Raw genomic sequence first — 17,998 nt, 5'->3', positions numbered from 1 at the left:
GGCCATGGCAAGGATGCTGTTAGGCCTGTGGGGCTGGGGTGGGTGCCTGGGAGCTTGAACACCCCTCCCCCCACCTTGAGCTGCAGGCAGGGTGGCAGGGAGGAAGATCAGGCTCTGCAGTCCATTGGGGAAACTCCTTGCTGCAGGGATTGCTACTGGCTAGCAAAAAGGCTGGCTTGTTAAGCCCATTAATTAATGGTGGTAAATGAGGGTAGCAAAGAGCGCCAGGCTGGTGCTCCAGCAGCAGCAGTGGAGCTTCACTGGCAGCAGGGATGGGTCCCAGGTGGAAGGTGGGGACCCAACATTGCTGCTGCACAGGGCAAACTTGGCAGAGTTTGGCTGCAAGGGCCCAGCTCTCTGCTGCGGGTCAGGGAAGGAGCCAGAGGAGTGACACTGCTCTGGTTTACACAGCAGCCTTGGCCCCTAAAGCAGCAGAGGGGTCAGGTCTCCACAGAAACCCCACCAAAACATGAGGACCAGCACACAGAACCCATCCCCAGCTCAAGAACCATTCCAGCAAGCCCTCTGTGCCTGGGAAAAGGCTGCGTACCGCTGGGATCGCCGCTGGGAGAGGGAGAACCAGCAGCTCTTGCACCCAGTGCTCTGCCAGCTGCCTGAGCCCAGAGGATGCACTGCAGCAGGCAGGGGCACAGGCAGCACTCCCCTTCTGCAGGGCCTGCTGCACTTTCTGGCCATGCCCAGGCCAGAGGCCATGGCCAGCATCTGCCCATCTCTCCCCGCAAGGTGATGGAGCAGCTCCAGGAGAGAAGCTGCTACAAGGATGCAAGACGTTGCAGGGGGCGCCAGGTCCACGTTTTCCCCAGCAAAGGAGGCTGGAGGGGTCCCTGAGGCCCCGGGGAGCACAGCCAGCAGATGGCTCAGCAGGGCCGTTGCAGGAAGCTGCCGGAGCGGAGCGGCGGTTCCCAGCGCTGCTGTTTGCCTTGGCAGCCCCAGGCTCCCTGCCTGGCTCTGCGGACGCTGAGCTCCTAGGGGGAATGGCTGCATGTCTAAAACCAGGCCTGGCAGCGGGGCTGGTATCTGCCTGGGGACACGGCAGCTCCCAAGGGTGGGTGGGGGAGAAGACCGTGCCCCAGCACTGCATTCCACTGCATTCCTGCCCCTCTGCCAGTGGGCTGAGCTTTCCCACCAGCAGCCCTGCTCAGGCACTATGCCTGTTCAGCAAGCCGGGGCTGGTGGTACAGTGTCACCTGCTGTGTGACATCCCTCCATCGGTTTTCCACCCCTCAAAGCCAGGGGGGATCCCATCCCATCCCCAGGGCCAGCACAGCTTTCTACAACCCCATCCTGCTCGCAGCTCAGGGAGCAGCCATGGCTTGTGCTGCACCAAGAGCACCTCGGCTGAGCCTAAGGCTGCTCTCCCTCTGCCCGGGGATGGAGCCAGCTGGGGCAGGACCACAGCAGCAGGGTCCCCACACTGCCCTGGGAGCAGAGGGATGCTAGGATGCACACAGCTTCCCCCCAGGAGTGAGCCACACAACACATCTCTCAAAACCTTTATTGTCAGCAAATACCAAAACAGCCCCAGGGCGGCGCAGGAAGCCCGAGGGAGAGCAGGGTGCTGGCACCCCAGGGCTCGCTGCCCCCGAGGGGCCCCTGCAGCAGCCCCTGCCTGGCCTGCTGGGCAGCAGCAGGGCTGGGTGTGCAGGGGGGCCGGGGCAGGCTGGGGGAGGTGTCATTCTCCGAAGCAAGGGGCACATTTACAACTGGGTATAAATAAACAACAACAAGGACGAGAAACCTGCGGCTCGGGGAGGCAGGCGGCAGCCCTGCCCCGGAGCCGCCAGCCCAATGCGCTCTGCCCTCAGGGGCAGGGGGCAGCTCGCTTCCACTGGCACAGGCCCTGCTGCCATGGGGAACCAGGCTGCAGGGGGTCACCAACCCAAACCAGCCAGCAGAGCGGGGTGGGCACCTGCCTAAGGGCACGTACAGGGATGCCCTGGGTGTGCAGGGATGGGCATACAAGGACCTGCAACCTCAGCGGCTGCTGAGCTTGGCTGTGGGCCCTGGGGAGAGTGAGAGCCAGGGCATGGAGGCCAGGAAGCTGCCAGATGAGCCAGCGTCCTCAGGGGACCCACACATCCCCAGCAGCTGGTGAGGAAGAGAGCTGGGCACCCTGACCATCAGCCCAGCGAGGGGCACACGTTCAGGGTAGGACTTCCCCCTGCTTTCAGCCCCTTGGATGCCACTCACTGTCCCCTGCACACAGTGACATCCCCACACCCACCCTGCTGCCTCCTGCACTCGGGGGGCTGGTGGGAGGGCTGGGGAGGACAGAGCACATTGGGAACCACCAGAAACACCTTCTACCTTTGCCTTTAAACACCAAAGCTTATATTAGAGGCTATAATATATAACCCAGGGGGCAGGGCCATCCTGCCCAGAGGGGAGACAGCAGAGAGAGCACAGCTCTGTGGCCAGCCTAGCAAGGGTCTGCTCCAGCTGTGAGCAGAGGTTAGTAAGGGGGCACAGAGCAGGCAGATGGACGGGCAGGAGGCCACCGTCTAGGGCTGGTTCTTCACCTCAGGGTCTTTGTCATAGATGTAGCTTCCCACAGCTCCAGTGTTGACACCTGCATGGGGGAAGATACAGAGGGGTGAGGGGAAGCGGCATGCTCCAGGGAGATGTCCCCTCTGGGTGCTGGCACAAGCATTGAGACAGGCAGCCCAGGTGAGGCTCATGCCCCTGGCCCAGCTTCCCACCCCAGACTCCCCCAGGCACTCACCCTTTGGCCCGAAGAGGATCCCATAGCAGGGCTTGTGGCAGTAGGGCTGTCCATCATGCTGTGCAGGGCAGAGAAGCATGTCACCTGGGGTGACCCAGGCCAAGGCCAGGCCCCAGGACGCATCCCCCTGCCTAGACACCTCTCCTCTGCTCCTCCCCTGCAGCAGCTGCACCCCAGCACCTCCAGCGCTCCCCCAGCCCACGGGAGCTGCTCCTGTCAGCCTGCCCTCTGGCAAAGGCAGGTGCGGCACAGCGTGGCTCAGCCAGGGCCCAAGGGCACCCTGCACGAGCTGCCCAAGGCTCCTGGGCACCCTTACCTCAGCGTGGCCCCCCGGGGTCAGAGTCTTGCTGCAGCGCTCGCAGCGTAGGCAGGGGCGGTGCCAGTCCTTCCCCAGCGAGGTCACCTTCTCGGCTACAGCAGGGGCAAGAGGGAGGGTCACCGTGCCAAGGGCAGTGCCCCTCGTGGGGACATCCCCTCTGCGTACAAAACCCCGAGGCAGCCCTGTGCACCCCAGCCTCCCCAGCTCTCCCACCCCCCTGCTGCCCTGCAGGTGACAGAGGTCAGCTGAGGACAGCTGTTAGGCTCAGACCATCCAGCTGGGAGGTGACAGCAGGGGACAGGATGAATCCCTGCACCCAGGGACTCCCCTCTGCAGGTTCCTCAGGAACATCCCTCTGTGCCCCCAGTCCCATCTCTGAGACAAACCCTTCTGCCAGCCCCTCTGCGTGCCCCAGGGCTCCTGTGCCAGCTCAGGGCATGCACCCGCTGCCCACTGGGCACCTTACCAAAGTAGACTCTCTTGCCACAGCGTGGGCACATGTTGGGCTCCCCAGTGAAGGTGGTGACACTGGAGGCTGTAAGGAGAGAGAGAGGAGAGCATGGAAGTGGGAAATGGAAAGAGAACTTGGCCAGGATGCTCGAGTCCAGAGGACCCCACACCTCCCCCACACCCCACCCCACTGCCAGACACAGTGGCTCTGGATGACAGTGGGGGGCCAGGCTGCCTGTCCTGCCCTGCCCCTCACCTTTGCTGGGTCCCTTGGGAGGCGCAGCATTCACCTTCCTCTCCTCCACCTTCACTGGGTGCTCGATGGGTCCCGGAGCAGTCTGCCCCTCGATCTGCGGCTTGTCGTAGATGTAGGACCCAGCACCACCGATGTTCACCCCTGCAGTGGGGCAAAGAGAGGCCTGGGAGCACTTGGGGTCTCCATCCTCCTCCCAGACCCCTGTCCCACCTCCCCCAGCCCCGCACGTTGGCCCTGGCTTGCTGCCTGCTGACGCGGGCTTTCTCCAGCTGCGGCCGGGCCGGGGCAATGACTCCACCTTCCGTTTGAAGGCGAATTTGCTTTTCAAATATTTAATTAAAAAGCAGAAGAATGGCGGCACTGCCAGGGCAGACCCCTCCCTCCGGCAGCTCTCCTCTCCTACACAAGGGGACGCTGCCTGGATGCTCAGCCCATGCAAGCCCGGCTCCCGCCGGCGGGGAGGAAGGGACCCGGCGCCTGCTGGAGCCTTGGGCACGGCTGCACGGGCGCAGCACCGACGTACCTTTGGGGCCGAACAGCGTGGCGTAGCAGGGCTTGTGGCAGAAGGGCTTCCCATCGTGCTGGGGAGAGAAGGGGGCGTTAGGATGCTGAGCAGCCACCGTAGTTCCCTTGGGATCGCTTCCATCCCCAGCGGTGTTCGGAGAGCGCTGTGGCCATGCCCACACTCCGAACTGCGCCCGGCCCGTGGGTCTGCCAGGGACAGCCCGGCCCGATCCGAGCACCCAAGGGGTTTGCCCGCACCCAACCCTGCGGCCGTGCCACGGGGCCGGAGCACCAGCAGCCCGCAGCAGCTCGGCTCAGGGACACCCCCGAGCCCCCGCTGAACGGCGTGGCACCGGGACTGCCGGTATGCACACAGAGCCCCACGGCTTCCCCCTGGCCTTGGCCTGAGATCAGAGGCCCTGCGCGGGCGCTGGTCCCAGCCCGGCTGCTATCGCCCCGCTATCAGCCGGGGTCGATTATCACAGGAAGGCACAAAGCCGGCGATAAGCCCCAGAGCTCCCCACGGCCCTTTCTCATGGACCAGTGTGAACCGAGTCCAAGAGGAAAGAAAGAGCTTTTGTGGCTGGGGCAGGGGGCCAGCGGGGCTGCCACGCACACCACCCACCCACGGAGAACCCACCGGGACCCCATCCTGCGGCACAAACCCACCCCACTGCCTGCTCAGCTCCATTCAGCGTCTCAGCCGCGCTTCATGCCCCACTGCTCCTGCTCTGCCTCCCCTCGCGGCGCACCTTGCCCCAGCCGGGCAGGCCGGGGGCTGAGCCGCAGCAGGGTCCCTGCCTCACCTTCCCGAGCTGAAGGCGAGGGCCGGGAGCGGCTGGGGGCACGGCTGGGGCTGGGAGCAGGCAGCAGGCTGGCAGCAGGCAGCTGCAGAGCATTGCAAGGCATAAATATCAGAGCGCTCGCAGCGTTACCATGCCGGAGGGGAGGTAAACATTTAGCTGGTCTCCCCGCGCACCTTTCCAACCCGGCCAGGCTGCTGGCTTGAAAGGAGGGAGAAAAAGCAGGGAAGGGCCAGCTCCTGCCACCGGAGCAGTCGGGGGGGGCTTGGCTGCCGTCTCCCCGGGGAGCACAACCCAGCCTTATATGGAGAAGCAGCAAATCCCCCGGGCTTAACCCAGCCCGAAGCACAGATCCGGCACACGCAGCCCCATCCTCCCCAGCATCCTGCCCTGCTTCCCCGCGGGCTGGGGGAGACCAGCACGGCTGTCCCTGCCACCTGCTGCCCAGCTGTCCTGCTTCCTAGCACCCTGCTAAAGAGCTGGTGACACGCTGGCATGACAGGCGCTGGCATGACAGGCGCTGCGCATGCCACCCTGGGGCACGGGTGACACGCTGGGGCATCACACAAGGAAAACACAGTTGCTCCCAGGCCTGAGCACCTGCCACTGCTGGCACAGCACCCTCGTGCTCCCAAGTGATGGGCAGCCACGGGGGCATCACACTCCAGCCCACAGCCCAGAGCTGAGCCAGCACTGCCACGGCCACACGTTCCCAGGTTTATCTGTTTTTAACCACGCTGCAGTGCAGGCTCTTGGCACCCACACGCCTTTGAAGCCAGGGCCGTGCCCAAACAAGGTGCACAGACCTGCTCCCAGTGCTTGCTGGGACATGCTGAGCCCTGTCACAGACTGGGAGCACGTCCTGGGGTGGCACAGCCAGGGCACCGCCACGTGGTACCAGCACCACTCAGTGGCTCGCCCAGGACTGTGCACCAGAGCTCTTGAGCACCACGGGTAGCAGCAGCAGCATCTGAAGCCACACCGTGTGCTCCTGGGCGTACGTGCTGCAGGGACAGTCCATCTGCATGGCACTGGGTACCTGCCACAACCCAATTCATGGGACTCCCTGTCCCTGGGGTGCTGGAGAGCCCAGCAGGTCACCCCTGCATGGCAGCACAGATCCCCAACCAGGCCACCCCAGCAGCTCTTACCTCGGCGTGCCCGCCTGGGGTCAGGGTCTTGTTGCAGCGCTCACACTTCAGGCAGAACTTGTGCCAGTCCTTGCCCAGGGAGGACACCTTCTCAGCTGCAGGGAACACGGGAGAGGGTGAGTGAGTGGCCAGCACCTGTTAAAGCCCCTGGGGAGGCCCAGCTCCGGGCTGCCTTGGAGGGGGGCTGCTCATCAGTGTGAAGTGTCAAGCAACCACACTGCAGGGACCAACCTGCTTCAGCCTGCAGGGTCCCTGGGGCCATTCAAGCCACAAGCACAAGCCCCCCCAGCCTCTGTCCCCCAGTGCCATCACACAGATGCCCTTTCCCACAGGCCAAGCCAGCAACAGTATAGTTCTCCTTTCTAATCCCTGCAACTATTTTTACCTACCACGTTACCCAGCATGACCCTGCTCCCATTCAAATATTTGGTGTTACCATGCCCACCCCACCCATTTAGTCATCCCTCCCCCACACACACCCAGCCTCAGCCTCCCTGGGAAGCTTCGGCTGCACTCCCAGTCCTCAGCTGGATCTGCCCCGGTGCTGCTCCCAGGATACCCTCCTGCCTCCAGCTGTGAGCACAGACAGCAGACAGCCTCCAGGGCCACCAAGGATGGACGGATGGATGCTTGGCCCCGGAAAACGCTCATGCCTTGTCCGTGCAGATGCTCTCCCCTCGCCCCCAGCCCGGGGGCAGGCACAGCATGAAGACAGGCACACAGACAACATCCCTGCGCTGCCCTGGAGTGCCATGAACCTGTGAAGCAACTCCCTGCCGGCACCAACACGTTTCAAAGCGTCAGTGAGCAAACTCAGGGGAGGAAACTGCTGTGCATCTCCAGGAACACCCCAGGAGGGAGAATGAGCTGCCAGTCCTCATCCTGCATCCCAGCCTCACACCATCCCTGCTCCTTCCCAGCTCCTGTGGGGCCAGGTGCTGCCCTGTGCCCCCCACCGACTCCCCTTCACCCTCCCTCTCCCCCACACGTGTGGAGACAGCTGGGAGCAGTGTGGCTGCATTGCAGCCACTGTAAAACTGAGGTTGAAGAGCCAAATAAAACATTTAACAAGCAAATAAAAGTGCAACTGGAGCCCTGTCCTGCTCTGCAACTACACCTCCTCCACAATGCTGCATTTCCCAGCCCTTTTTCTCTCCAAGGACCTCAGGAAATGTCACCTGTTTGCATCAGGTCAAGACAGGGGTCAAGAGCTCCCCAAGGGCAGGTGCTGGCTCCTAGAGCCACCTTCCCAAGGCAAACAGCTGCATCCGGGGCACGTTGCAGGGCTGAGATGATTGACTGCCAGCAGCACACAAATCATCAGTCCCAGTGCAACGTGAGGTGGCCAGTGGCAGAGGAGGGCAGCATGAGAGGGGAGAGGCAGAGCCATTGCACCAGGATGCAGAGGAGAGCCCCAGGAAAGCACATGGGGGACCAGCAGCTCTGGTGATGCTATGCACAAGTCCAGACTGTAAGGCCTAACCGCAGGAGGGAGAGGACAGCAGGGTGAAAGGATGTGCCACCACAGCCAGGGCTCTGTGCCTGCCTGCTCAGAGCTGCCAGGCCAAATCACAGAACGGTTTGGGGTGGAAGGGACCCTAAGACCACCTAGTTCCAGCCTCTCTGCCATGGACAGGGACACCTTCCACCAGATCAGATTGCCCACAGCCCCATCCAACCTGGCTTTGAATGTTTCCATGGAGGAGCCACCCACAACCCCTCTGGGCACTGCTCCAGTGCCTCACCATCCTTGTGATAAAGAATTTCCTCCTCATATCTAATGTCAATCTCCCCTTTTTCAGTTTGAGACTGTTACCCCTCAAGCTATCACTATGCTGCCTGATAAAGAGTCCCTCCCCAGCTTTCCTGTAGCCCCCTGTCAGTACTGGAAGGTGCTACAAGGTCTTTCCAGATCTTTCTCTTCTCCAGGCTGAATCCCTGCTGGCCCCAAGCCAGGGGCTGAGGAGAGTTTATGTCTCCTCAGCCCTTGGCAGCAGGCAGCTCACAGGAAAGGGGCCAAGGCCAGACCCTGGCTTCCTCTTCCTCTGCAGCCCTCAGCTGCCCCTGGAGGCAGAGCACCAGCCCCAGGGCACAGAGCCCCCCAGTCCCTCCAGTGCTCCCCAGACGAGACAGGGACATACAGATGCTCCAGCACCCGCTGCGGCAGGAGCCCTGCAGCCCCAGCTCTTCCCGGCAGGAACGGGTGCCTGCCCAGGGTGAGCACGGAGGGAAACGGAGCGTGATGGGCTGGAAGCTGAGCCAGAGGCTCGGGGCCAAAGAGCTGCTTGGCTTTGTCCCGGTGGAGGCCCAGCCAGGCCAGGCTGTGCTGCGGCTGTGTCACCCCTGGCTCCCCCCGGCTGCCGCCGGCTCCGCGACACCCCGGCCCTGGCTGCACGGCGAGGAGGAAACTCCGGGCGGATGTTTTCCAGAGGCCACTGCAATGACAGGACGGCCACAGCCCACACCAGCTCCTTCCTGCCCCCCACGAGATGCGAGGTCCCTGCGGTGTCCCCCACTCCATACCGCAGGCAGCTGTAATCCCTGGCGCTCCCGGACGTGTGCACCCCCCTCACCAGGCATCCCCGGCGCTGCAGAACGAGAGGCACCTGGATGGTGGGCAGGGCAGGAGAGAGGAGGTGGCCCCGTGCCCTATCCTGCTCCCGGGGCATGGGGAGAGCCTGGGAACCACCGGGGCTGCCCCTTGCCCAGGGGTGGAGAATGTCACCAAGAGATTGGTCAGACATCCTCTGGCTGCAAACGGAGGCTCCCAGGGGCCGGGGCCGGGGCCGGCACAGCCGCAGAGCTTTCCATGCAGCATTGTTCACGCTGAGCAGAGGAAGCAGCTTGGAGCCTCCCCAGCCCATTTCCAGGGCAGTGGCATCGCGCCCGTGGCCACACCGCCCCATAAATCACTGGGAGGGAAAGCACCAGCGCCCAGATTTCCTGACACCCAGCCACGGCAGCTCCACCGTTGCATCAGCTCCAGAGAAGCCTCTCTCTATGTCCTCCCCGTGTGGCAGAGATCCCTGCACAGCAGCTTTCCCCTGCTCCAAACCCCCGACTCTGGGGGAAAGCAGCAGCCAGGCGCTGGGCAGGGAGTGCAGGGTGGCATGGGGCTCAGGCACACGCTTTGCACAGCCACCAGTGCCATGCCAGGAAGGGACGGGCTGGCATCTGCATCCTCTCAGCGTCCCCCCAAGCACATCCTGCTCTGCTTGCTGCACACTCAGCCCAAGGCAAGATGCTCCTCTCAAGACCACCAAATTTAAAGCAGCCGTGCGGGACCCCCTGGGAAGAGCAGAGTTAAGGGCACTCAGCTGCAGGAAATGTGTCTGGCTTGTGCTCTGCCAGCCCTGCATGGCTTGCCTTGCATTACACCGCGTGCCCATGGATAACAAAACTCTTCCCTAGGGAAAATGGCCCCGTGGAGGCATGTGGCCATCAGTGAAACACAGACATGGGATGGACTTGCAGTGCGCAGCCCCTGCTGCCGAGGAACTAGTGAAAATCAGAGGTCAGGAGCAGTTTGCTCCACACAGCAGCCCCACCCCAGAGACAACACAGCTCATCCCCCAACAACCCACCGTGCCTGGACAAGGCAGTTGGTGCGGGGCAGAGGTGGGTGCACCTCTTTGGGGTGGGAAGGGCACATCCCTCCTCCGACTCTCAGTGCCGGGGGCTGCAGCGAGCTGGCTCCAGGCCCTCGCACAGGTATTTCCACAGGCTGACATCGGCACTGCTTCCAGCAGGAGGCTTATTCAGCAGAAACAACCATAGCGTCTCTGCGAAGAGCTGGGCTGTGCCCCATCCACCCCACCGCAGCCCCGGGAGGATGCGGAGAAGGGCTGACAAAGCCCAGTCTGGAGATGAAGCTGCCAAATCCCCCCAGGGACCAGCATCCCTGGAGGAGAGGGATGCCGTCAGACCAATTGCAGATGCATTTCAAAGCAGTGGCAGGCACAAAAGAATGAATGAGCACAGGGAAAAGGAGCCTGGTGAATGGCTGGAAACAAAGCCGGGAGCTCAGGCAGCCAGTAGCTTCATCCCCTTCCCAGCTCCTCATAGCATGGCCGGGAGATGGAAAAGGCTTGAGGATTTTCTTTCCATGCTGTGCCACCAATCGTGGTGCCCCACCAGTCCTTTAGTAAGGCTCTGTGCTGCCTTCCCACACCCCACACCCTCCTCGGGCACAACCAGGCAGCTCCTCTCCCCCATCAGACAGTCAGTGCCACCGGGCACCACCCTGGGCTTTTCCGTGGCCGAGAGGCGCATGTAGCCCTCCGGCAGCGAGGCCAGGCGAGCCCTCCAGCCCGAGCCGCTCGCTCCCTGGGCGCTCTACGAGGACGCAGCAAAGCCAGCCCAATGCAGCCAGAGGGGGAACAAGGAATACCCCAGGCAGGGGCTCGCGTTTCCCAGGCCCTCACAGCGAGGTGCCCAGCCCCCGCACCGCCGAGCCCGAGCAAGGGTTGCTTCATTTCCAGCCGCGGCTCCCGCCCGCCCCGCCGCTCCCGGGCCCTCTGGCCACAAAACCTCCCCTACTGCAAGTACTTTCCTGGCCGTCAGCCTTCAACCTCCCTCTCTGCCTGCTGGGGCCAGGGCAGCCTCCCGCAAGCCACTCTCCAAATCCCATGGAGCTCCTGCACTTCATCAGGCAGCATCTGCGCAGGATGCCTCCCTCCGGCTCTGAGGTAGCTCAGCTGCGGCTGTGCTTGGGAGAGGACCAGCAGCGACTCTTGGCAGGCACTGGGTTTAGCCAGGGCTGCGCTCAAGAAATCAGCTGCTTGCTTGCTGCAGCACAGACCCACACCTGAGGCGTTGCCCGCAGGACCCTGGGCCAGCAGGGGGGATGCAGGCAGCCGGCAGCTCTCCCCTCACCCCACCACATGGCGAAGGGCAGAAGGGTCGGCAGGGAGCTGGGGCATGGGCAGGTACATGAGCAAAACCTCTCCCTGGGTAACTGCTGGTCCAGAGCTCGGTGTTCCTCCTGTGCACTGAGATACCATCTCTGGCAGGGGGATGAGACAGTTTCCTGGCTTGTGCTGGTGAGAGCAGAAGTCAGAGACATATTGAAGCAGCCAAGCCCATCTAAGTGTTTCTCCAGCTCCAAGGCTCCTCACCCCCCACCCTCCTGGCTTCCTGTAGTGGCAGGGCACAACCAGCTTTAAGCAGGGTTCAGCCCAGAGCTGTGGGCAACACACTGTGAACAGAGAAGGCAGGAGGAAAGGATGCTCAGAATCTCCCTAGGGGTCACAGCATGGGCACTCCCCACCAGCAGGTGCACAGCAAACTGGTGGGAGAGCTCTGCCCACCCACGTACCAGGACCTGTCCCTCTCCATCACCTCCCTGCCTGCTTCAGGGCCTCCCAGACCACTGGCAGGAGCAATGGGCACCACCAGTCCACTACAGCCAAGAGTGGCACCATGCAGAGGCTCCAGGCTCTGTGTTTGATTGCACCATTGCAGTGACAGACTTTCCATTACCTCTCTCCCGGGCGTTCCTGCTCCACCTTTGCTCAGCTTTGCTTTCCAGTCCCATCACTGCTCCTTTCCCCATCCATGTGCTCCTGCCAGGGGGAGGGAGGGAGGACAGAAACACAAGGAACTCTGCCTGAGACCTGTCTAGAAACTGTGGCATGGGTGCAGAGTCCCACAAACCAGACACCAAAGGAAGTCACTTGGAACTAGCCAGGCTTGCAGAGAGCTGCCAGCCAAAAGCCTGTGGCAGCCACAGCCCCAGGAGCAGCAGGGCTCCCCACGGGCCAGCAATATCAGGAGAGCAGGACACCCACGCTGGCCAGCACAGCCCCCTGGCACAAACCCTGCAGGCACATCCAAGTGGATCCCTGTGTCCCACAGCAGCTGAGCCCCAGCTGCCTGCAAGGCACAAAGAGTGGCTGGGCAAATGTGTGGATTGAGAGCAGCCCTGTGGAGAAGGGCTTAGAGGTACAGGTGGTTGAAGAACTGGACATGAGCTGTCAACGTGTGCTCACAGCCAAAGGCCAACCCTATTCTGGGCTGCATCAAAAGGGTGGCCAGCAGGATGAGGGAGGTAATTCTGCCCCTCTACTGTGTCCTGGTGAGACCCTACTTGGAGTGCTGCATCCAACTCTGGGGTCCTCAGCACAAGAAAGATATGGACCTGTGGGAGCAGGTGCAGGGAAGGGCCATGAACATGATCAGGGGACTGAGGATAGGCTGAGAGAGCTGCAGTTGTTCAGCCTAGAGGAGACAAGACTCCAGGGAGACCTTGTAGTGACCTTCAAATAATTAATGGCAGCCTACAGGAAAGCTGGGGATGGACTCTGTCAGGGAGTGCAGGGATAGGATGAGAGGTAACAGTTTCAAACTGAGAGGGGAGAGTTCGATTAGATTTTGGGAAGGAATTCTTCACCATGTAGGTGGTGAGGCTCTGGCTGCTCGGAGAAGTTGTGGATGCCCCATTCCTGGAAGGCCAGGTTGGGCAGGGCTCTGAGCAGCCTGGTCTAGTTAAAGGTGTCCTTGCCCATGGCAAGAGGGTTGGATCTTAACTGATCTTTAAAGCTCCTTCAACTCAAACCATGCTATGATTCTGTGAGCACACACTCGAGATGCCAGCACTGTTCCGTGCAGGAGCTCCACCGAAGTGTGCTCCTCCCCCAGTGCACAACGAAACAGCAAGGGGGCTGAGACCTCACACCGTCCCCTCCTGCCCTCCTACAGATCATTTTCTAGAGCTGGAGCTCTTTTCCTGAGGGAAAAGCTAATGCTAATCAGCCCATCCTTCAGCTTCCCACAGAGGCATCCCGCCCCAGCAGGGCCCTGCGCGGGGAGCAGGGAGCTGGCAGCTGGCACCTCCTTAGTCACCGAATAATCTGCGAGCTCCACGCACGCTCCCAGAGCAGCGACTTGAGGCATCAGAGCAGGCAGCTACCCAAGGAGCCCAGGCAGCCTTGGCGCTGGCAAGCCAGGGGCTGTGCCGATGCTGACGTGCTGGCTGCTGCGCTCGAGGAGCTGCTTCCTTTGTTAGGGACGGCTCCGATCAAAACAAATCTCTCCCGCCCTGCCGCTGGCGGGCCACCCTCTCCCGCCAGCCAGAGCCTGCAGCCAAGGACAGCGGTTACTTATTAATGACAGAGCGGCTTCTGCAGCTTGACTTTCTGCAGAGCTGGCCCTCTGACGGGGCTCTGCAGGGCGGGCACCCCCTCGCCTCTCTGCATCTCTCTCCCCCGGGCACTCTCAGGGCATCGGCATGACAACAGGGCCAGGCATCTGCTGCCAGCCCCTCTGAGCATGATAGGCTTGGACCCTCCTTGCTTCCCAGCTGAATGCCTCCACATGTTTCGTCCCCAACAGCAAACAGCCCACCAGCAATCACCAGGCAGCAGCTAACCCCAGCCCTGCAGACACAGACGGGACTAGCCTGGGGCTACTGTGTGCCTCCCCTGTGCCTTCACTATGCCCTTTCGGAAGCAAACAGCGCGGCAGGCTCCTGCTGCCCGCAGACACCCCAGCGTGTGCAGACTGTGCCCTGGGAACTGCCCGCTGGCAGCGCCTGTTGCACGTGTGCTGGCCACGTCCCTGGGCCCTTCGCCTGCCTCGCACTTGGGATGGGAAAACAGGAAACCCCCCGCAGCCGCGATCCCCCGCAGTTCCCTGGGAAGAAAGGACAGGAGGCGGAAAGGCTTGGCCAGGGCTCCCGGCGACCCTGCAAAACTCATTTAAGGCTAGGGATGCAAAAGGGAGCCGGTGAAATGCGCGGCTGTTTGGCTTCGGGCGGCTGCGGTCCCTCCAGCGCTTCCTGCTAGAAGAGATAACCCAACCCCAGCCCCAATCCCAGGCCGCCGCCACCTGCCAGCGCGGGATGGGAACCAGCCCCGGCAGCTGCCAGCAGCACTGCTTCTCCGGTTAAACATTCACTCCATCCCTCCAACCTCCCTAAGGCAGGAAAGTTAGTCCTAGCCACCCCTGGAAACGGTGTCGCAGACCTCAGCCTGCTCAGGGGAAAAAAAAAGCCAGAAAACTATTTTTATATTTCCCTGTGCTTTTTAAAGGAAAAAAGCTCCTTCTGTAGCTCGGGAAACGCCCACATCCTCCTGCCGACTCAGGGAGGAGCCCGCTGGATTTTTCCAGGGAGCATGAAGCAACAGGCAGGCTGGAAATGAGTTTTCCATCGGTACCCATGGCGGGCGGCGCTGCTCGGGCAGGGCGCAGGGCCGGCAGCGGGGCACGGTGGCGTTTCTCACACATCGGCCACGGCTGCAATCCCAGGCATCCGAGAAGCGCTAGCTGCCAGCCTTCATTCAGCACGGGCGAGGAGCGCTCCCGAACAAGCAGGGCTTTATGAATCACCTCCCCGCTCAGCTTCGGGCCAGCCGAGGAATGCACAAGCGTTCCCAAACCCCGGGCACGGCGCTCCCAGCACCTTCCCACTGAACCATCTGGGCCCTTGGGAGGAAATCCCCAGAGACATGTGCTGGAAAGATGGCTCAGTCCGGTTCCTGTGCATTCAACAAACCTGCCCGAGCCTGGGCGGTTCCTGAAGGAAAAGCTCAAGGCATCAGCGAGGACGTGCTGCTTCAGCCTGCCTCAGCTCCAAGCACAGAGAACTTTTTGGCTGACTCCTGTTTTGACTCCCCCCTGCTCCCTACCTCACCCCCAGTCTCTCTTAGGGGCAGCAGGAGCTGTGTGGCCCCTGCAGGGAGGTCTGTGATGGGGGCTGTCGCTCCCTGAACGCCAACAACATGTGCCCCAGGGAGGCAGGAGTGAGGAAGCTAAAGAGCAGCAGAGACCTGGGCAGGGACCGCTGCAAGTACAGAAACCCACCTAGGGAAAGAGAGCTGGCACACAGCTGGGGGCATGGGGTACAGCATCATTTCCACCCAGACCACATCCTTGAGAGACCCAGAAACCCCCCAGCACATGGGGAGAAAGGGCACAAGCACCGCTGGGGGCTGGCGCTCCGCTGCCTGGCGCGGCCTGGCCTCCTCCAGCAGCAAGGCAAGGGGGGGTGTCTCTGAACCAGCCCCAGCCCCTCCCACGCAGGGGAGGCTTATCCCCTGAGCACAGGGAGCCACTCTGACCCCAGGCCAGTGCCCAGCTGGCTGGACAGACGTGCTATTTTCTGCTTAAAAAGGAAAGGAGTCACACAAGGAAAGACTTCCAAGGGGCCGAGCCCTTCCCACCCCCACACAAATAGGTTTATTTAAAGGAGGAAGACAGCAAATTCCTATTTCTCTGTGTTTACTTGGAGATGGCCGGGAAGGAATGAAAGCACCAGTGGCTCAAACACTCAGGCACCATCAGGACCCACTGGTATTTCTCCACAACCAAACATGCTGAGGCAGCAGGGACTGGACCTAGGAGCACCAGAAGGAGACTGGGGGAGGGAGGAGGGGGGAAGCAGGCAGCACCAGGCCAGGTCAGCTGGACCCTGTGGGCAGCTGGGGTTAGAGTGCTGGATCCATCTCTAGAGTCCAGCTGAAGCTGCAGTACAGTCCCGAGGATGCCTACCCTGAGGATGCCAATGCCCAGGACCTGGCAGAGGGGGGGGTGGATCAGGTCACTCCATGAGAAGTTCTCAGTTGGGCCCAGAGCAGGCTAGGGCAAGCTCCTTGGGGAGTGGTGGTGAGGAACCCCAAGGAGAGGATCAGCCCTCACTCCCACTTCTGCTCCCGGCATGTTCTGCAGCCTGGGTAGCGGTGCTCACCCCAAGGGTGTCCGGCAGGAGACACCCCGGGCAGCCTGATTCCCAGAGATCCTGACCAGCCACAGCCCGCTGCAGGGCCCTCACAGACCTGCAGGGGCTCGCTGATGCCCAAACGCAGCCCGAGCATGCCGAGAGGAACCTCCACGCCCGGGCACTGCCTTTGAAAAAGGCCCGCGGAAGCCCCGACCCTTTCACCAGCTCGGCCGCCGGGGCAGGGCCCGCAGAGGGCTGCGAGCGGGGCCCGGACGAGCGGCACACCTGGAGAGCGGCTGGCAGAGAATGGGAACAAATCGGCTGGGAGGAGGATCTGTCTGCACCTGCCACCTCCTGCTCCTCCACACCAAGAGACCCCCCTCGGCGCCCAGGAGCCCCCTGCCCAGCACTCTGTCCATGCTGGCTGGCCTTGGTTCCTCTGCGACCCCAGCCAGTGGGTACAGGGGAACGTGAGCCCCCCCAACAACAACCCAGGCTGCAGGCACACACCCCAAACAGGGCTCCTCACACCCTGCTTCACCTCCTCAACCCAGGGAGCAGGGGAGAGTCTCCAGGACCCCCCTGCCACTCACACCCTCCTGTCCCCCGCCCCAGGAGGAAGCGGTCCCCAACACAACCCGGGAATGGGGGTCAGGGGAGGGCAGAGCGGGGAGCCGCGGCCGCTGAGTGGGACACAGGGGGAGGAACAGCCACTGCCAGGCAGTGTGCTGGGGGGACATGGGGATGGTGGACCAGGGGACAGCCCCTGGGGCCGAGAAGGAGAAGAGGACCCGGGGATGCGCCGAGGGTTGGAGAGGCAGGGATGAGCGCCGGCTCCGGGATGGGGAGCCAGAGCGGGGGGCTCGGGGATGCGCCCCGGTTCGGGAATGGGGATTCGGGGCCGCGCCCCAGGTCTGCGCTCACCGAAGTACACGGTCTTGTCGCACTTGGGGCACTTGGATGCCATGGCGGGAGAGCGGAGGAGAGCGGAGCTGAGCCGAGCCGAGCCGTGCTATGCCGCGCTGAGCCGAGCCGAGCCGTGCCGTGCGCCCCGCTCCGCCCGGTCCCCGCCCACTGGCCCCGCCGCCGCCCGGGGGGGGCGGGGCGGGGCTGCCCGCGGAGCGTCTGTCCGGCTCGGCTCGGCTCGGCTCGGCACGGCTCGGCAGGTGCATGGTGCCCGCCTGAGGGTTTCCCGCCGCGGGCAAACGTGCCGTGTGCTGGTCCCCACCTCCGAAAGCCCAAAGGATGCCAGTGCTCCCGGCTGCCCTGTCCTGGGAAAACAGGCAGGTTGCCATTGCGGGACGTGACTTGTGGGGTTTGACCAGCTCTGTGCCCAGCCCCCTCCACTGCACGCACCTTGCCTGGCCCTGGGGGAGCCCCGCAGCCCCCGCACCCACCCCCGGAACCAGCGGTGCCCGTTACCACGACTCCAGCCACAAAGCCCGTGTTAGAAATGCAGCAAGCACAGGAGCTGTCTCGTTCCCTCTTGTAGGGACACCCACAGCCCCCTCTTGTAGGGACACCCACAGCCCCCTCTTGTAGGGACACCCACAGTCCCCTCTTGTAGGGACACCCACAGCCCCCTCTTTTAGGGACAGGAGAGCACCTGCGGGGGTGCACTGCGTGCACACAGCGCAGGCTGGTCAAGGTGCTGGGCTGTGTGGCTGCAGAGGTGCACAACCGGCTGCTGTGCTCCTTTGGGGGTGGCAGACTGGTGCGTGGAGAAGCCCAGCACTGAGGGCACTGGCCAAGGGACCACCGGCTGCATCCTGACAGCCTTCAGAGAGCCTGGGCACAGCGCTGGAGCACTCACAGCCGTGGCTGTGCAGGAGATGTTTTGGTGGGACGGTGCCCAGCTTTGGGGGGATGCTGGCAAGGTGGGGTGAAGGGCACAGGGGCTGGCAGCAAAGGGGACAAGCAGCAGCCCCCTACCCCAGGAAGCAGCGCTGGGTATTCTTAGACACATTTTTTCCGGATGGGGTAACTGAGAAACCCAGATTAAGTAGCCGGGACAGCAAGCCTGATACGGGAGCGCTTGGCAGGGGTAAGGGGGCGGGAGGCCCTGGGGGGAGCGAAGATAGCGGCGGCAGGCGGCCGAGGCAAGGGGAGAAGGC

The 17,998-nt window shown here is 62.7% G+C and overlaps 1 protein-coding gene across 1 annotated transcript; it reads right to left on the bottom strand.

Annotated features, from left to right (window-relative positions):
* Window positions 1–1,716: 1,716 nt before the first annotated feature.
* Window positions 1,717–16,942, bottom strand: CRIP2 (cysteine rich protein 2). Its single transcript, XM_054165085.1, has 8 exons — window positions 16,809–16,942; window positions 6,227–6,321; window positions 4,292–4,349; window positions 3,769–3,909; window positions 3,529–3,597; window positions 3,060–3,154; window positions 2,744–2,801; window positions 1,717–2,590 (listed from the first exon to the last, which is right to left on the bottom strand). The coding sequence occupies exons 1-8, from the start codon at window positions 16,849–16,851 to the stop codon at window positions 2,523–2,525; spliced, it is 627 nt and encodes a 208-aa protein (XP_054021060.1). The 5' UTR covers window positions 16,852–16,942; the 3' UTR covers window positions 1,717–2,522.
* Between the last annotated feature and the right edge of the window lie 1,056 nt (window positions 16,943–17,998).

The sequence above is a fragment of the Dryobates pubescens genome, chromosome 11, assembly GCF_014839835.1.
Source record: "Dryobates pubescens isolate bDryPub1 chromosome 11, bDryPub1.pri, whole genome shotgun sequence".
NCBI classification, from domain to species: domain Eukaryota; kingdom Metazoa; phylum Chordata; class Aves; order Piciformes; family Picidae; genus Dryobates; species Dryobates pubescens.
The sequence above is the reverse complement of the archived record's forward strand: the minus strand, read 5'-3'. Positions and strand labels throughout refer to the sequence as shown.

Bases quoted from the DNA above. Each gene is read 5' to 3' on its own strand.
- CRIP2 (XM_054165085.1), bottom strand. From the start codon at position 16,851: ATGGCATCCAAGTGCCCCAAGTGCGACAAGACCGTGTACTTCG. The intron at 3,910-4,291 runs GTACGTCGGTGC...GCCCCACTGCAG, and splicing joins CACGCTGTTCGGCCCCAAAG to GGGTGAACATCGGTGGTGCT. The intron at 2,802-3,059 runs GTAAGGGTGCCC...TGCCCTGCACAG, and splicing joins CCCCGGGGGGCCACGCTGAG to CATGATGGACAGCCCTACTG.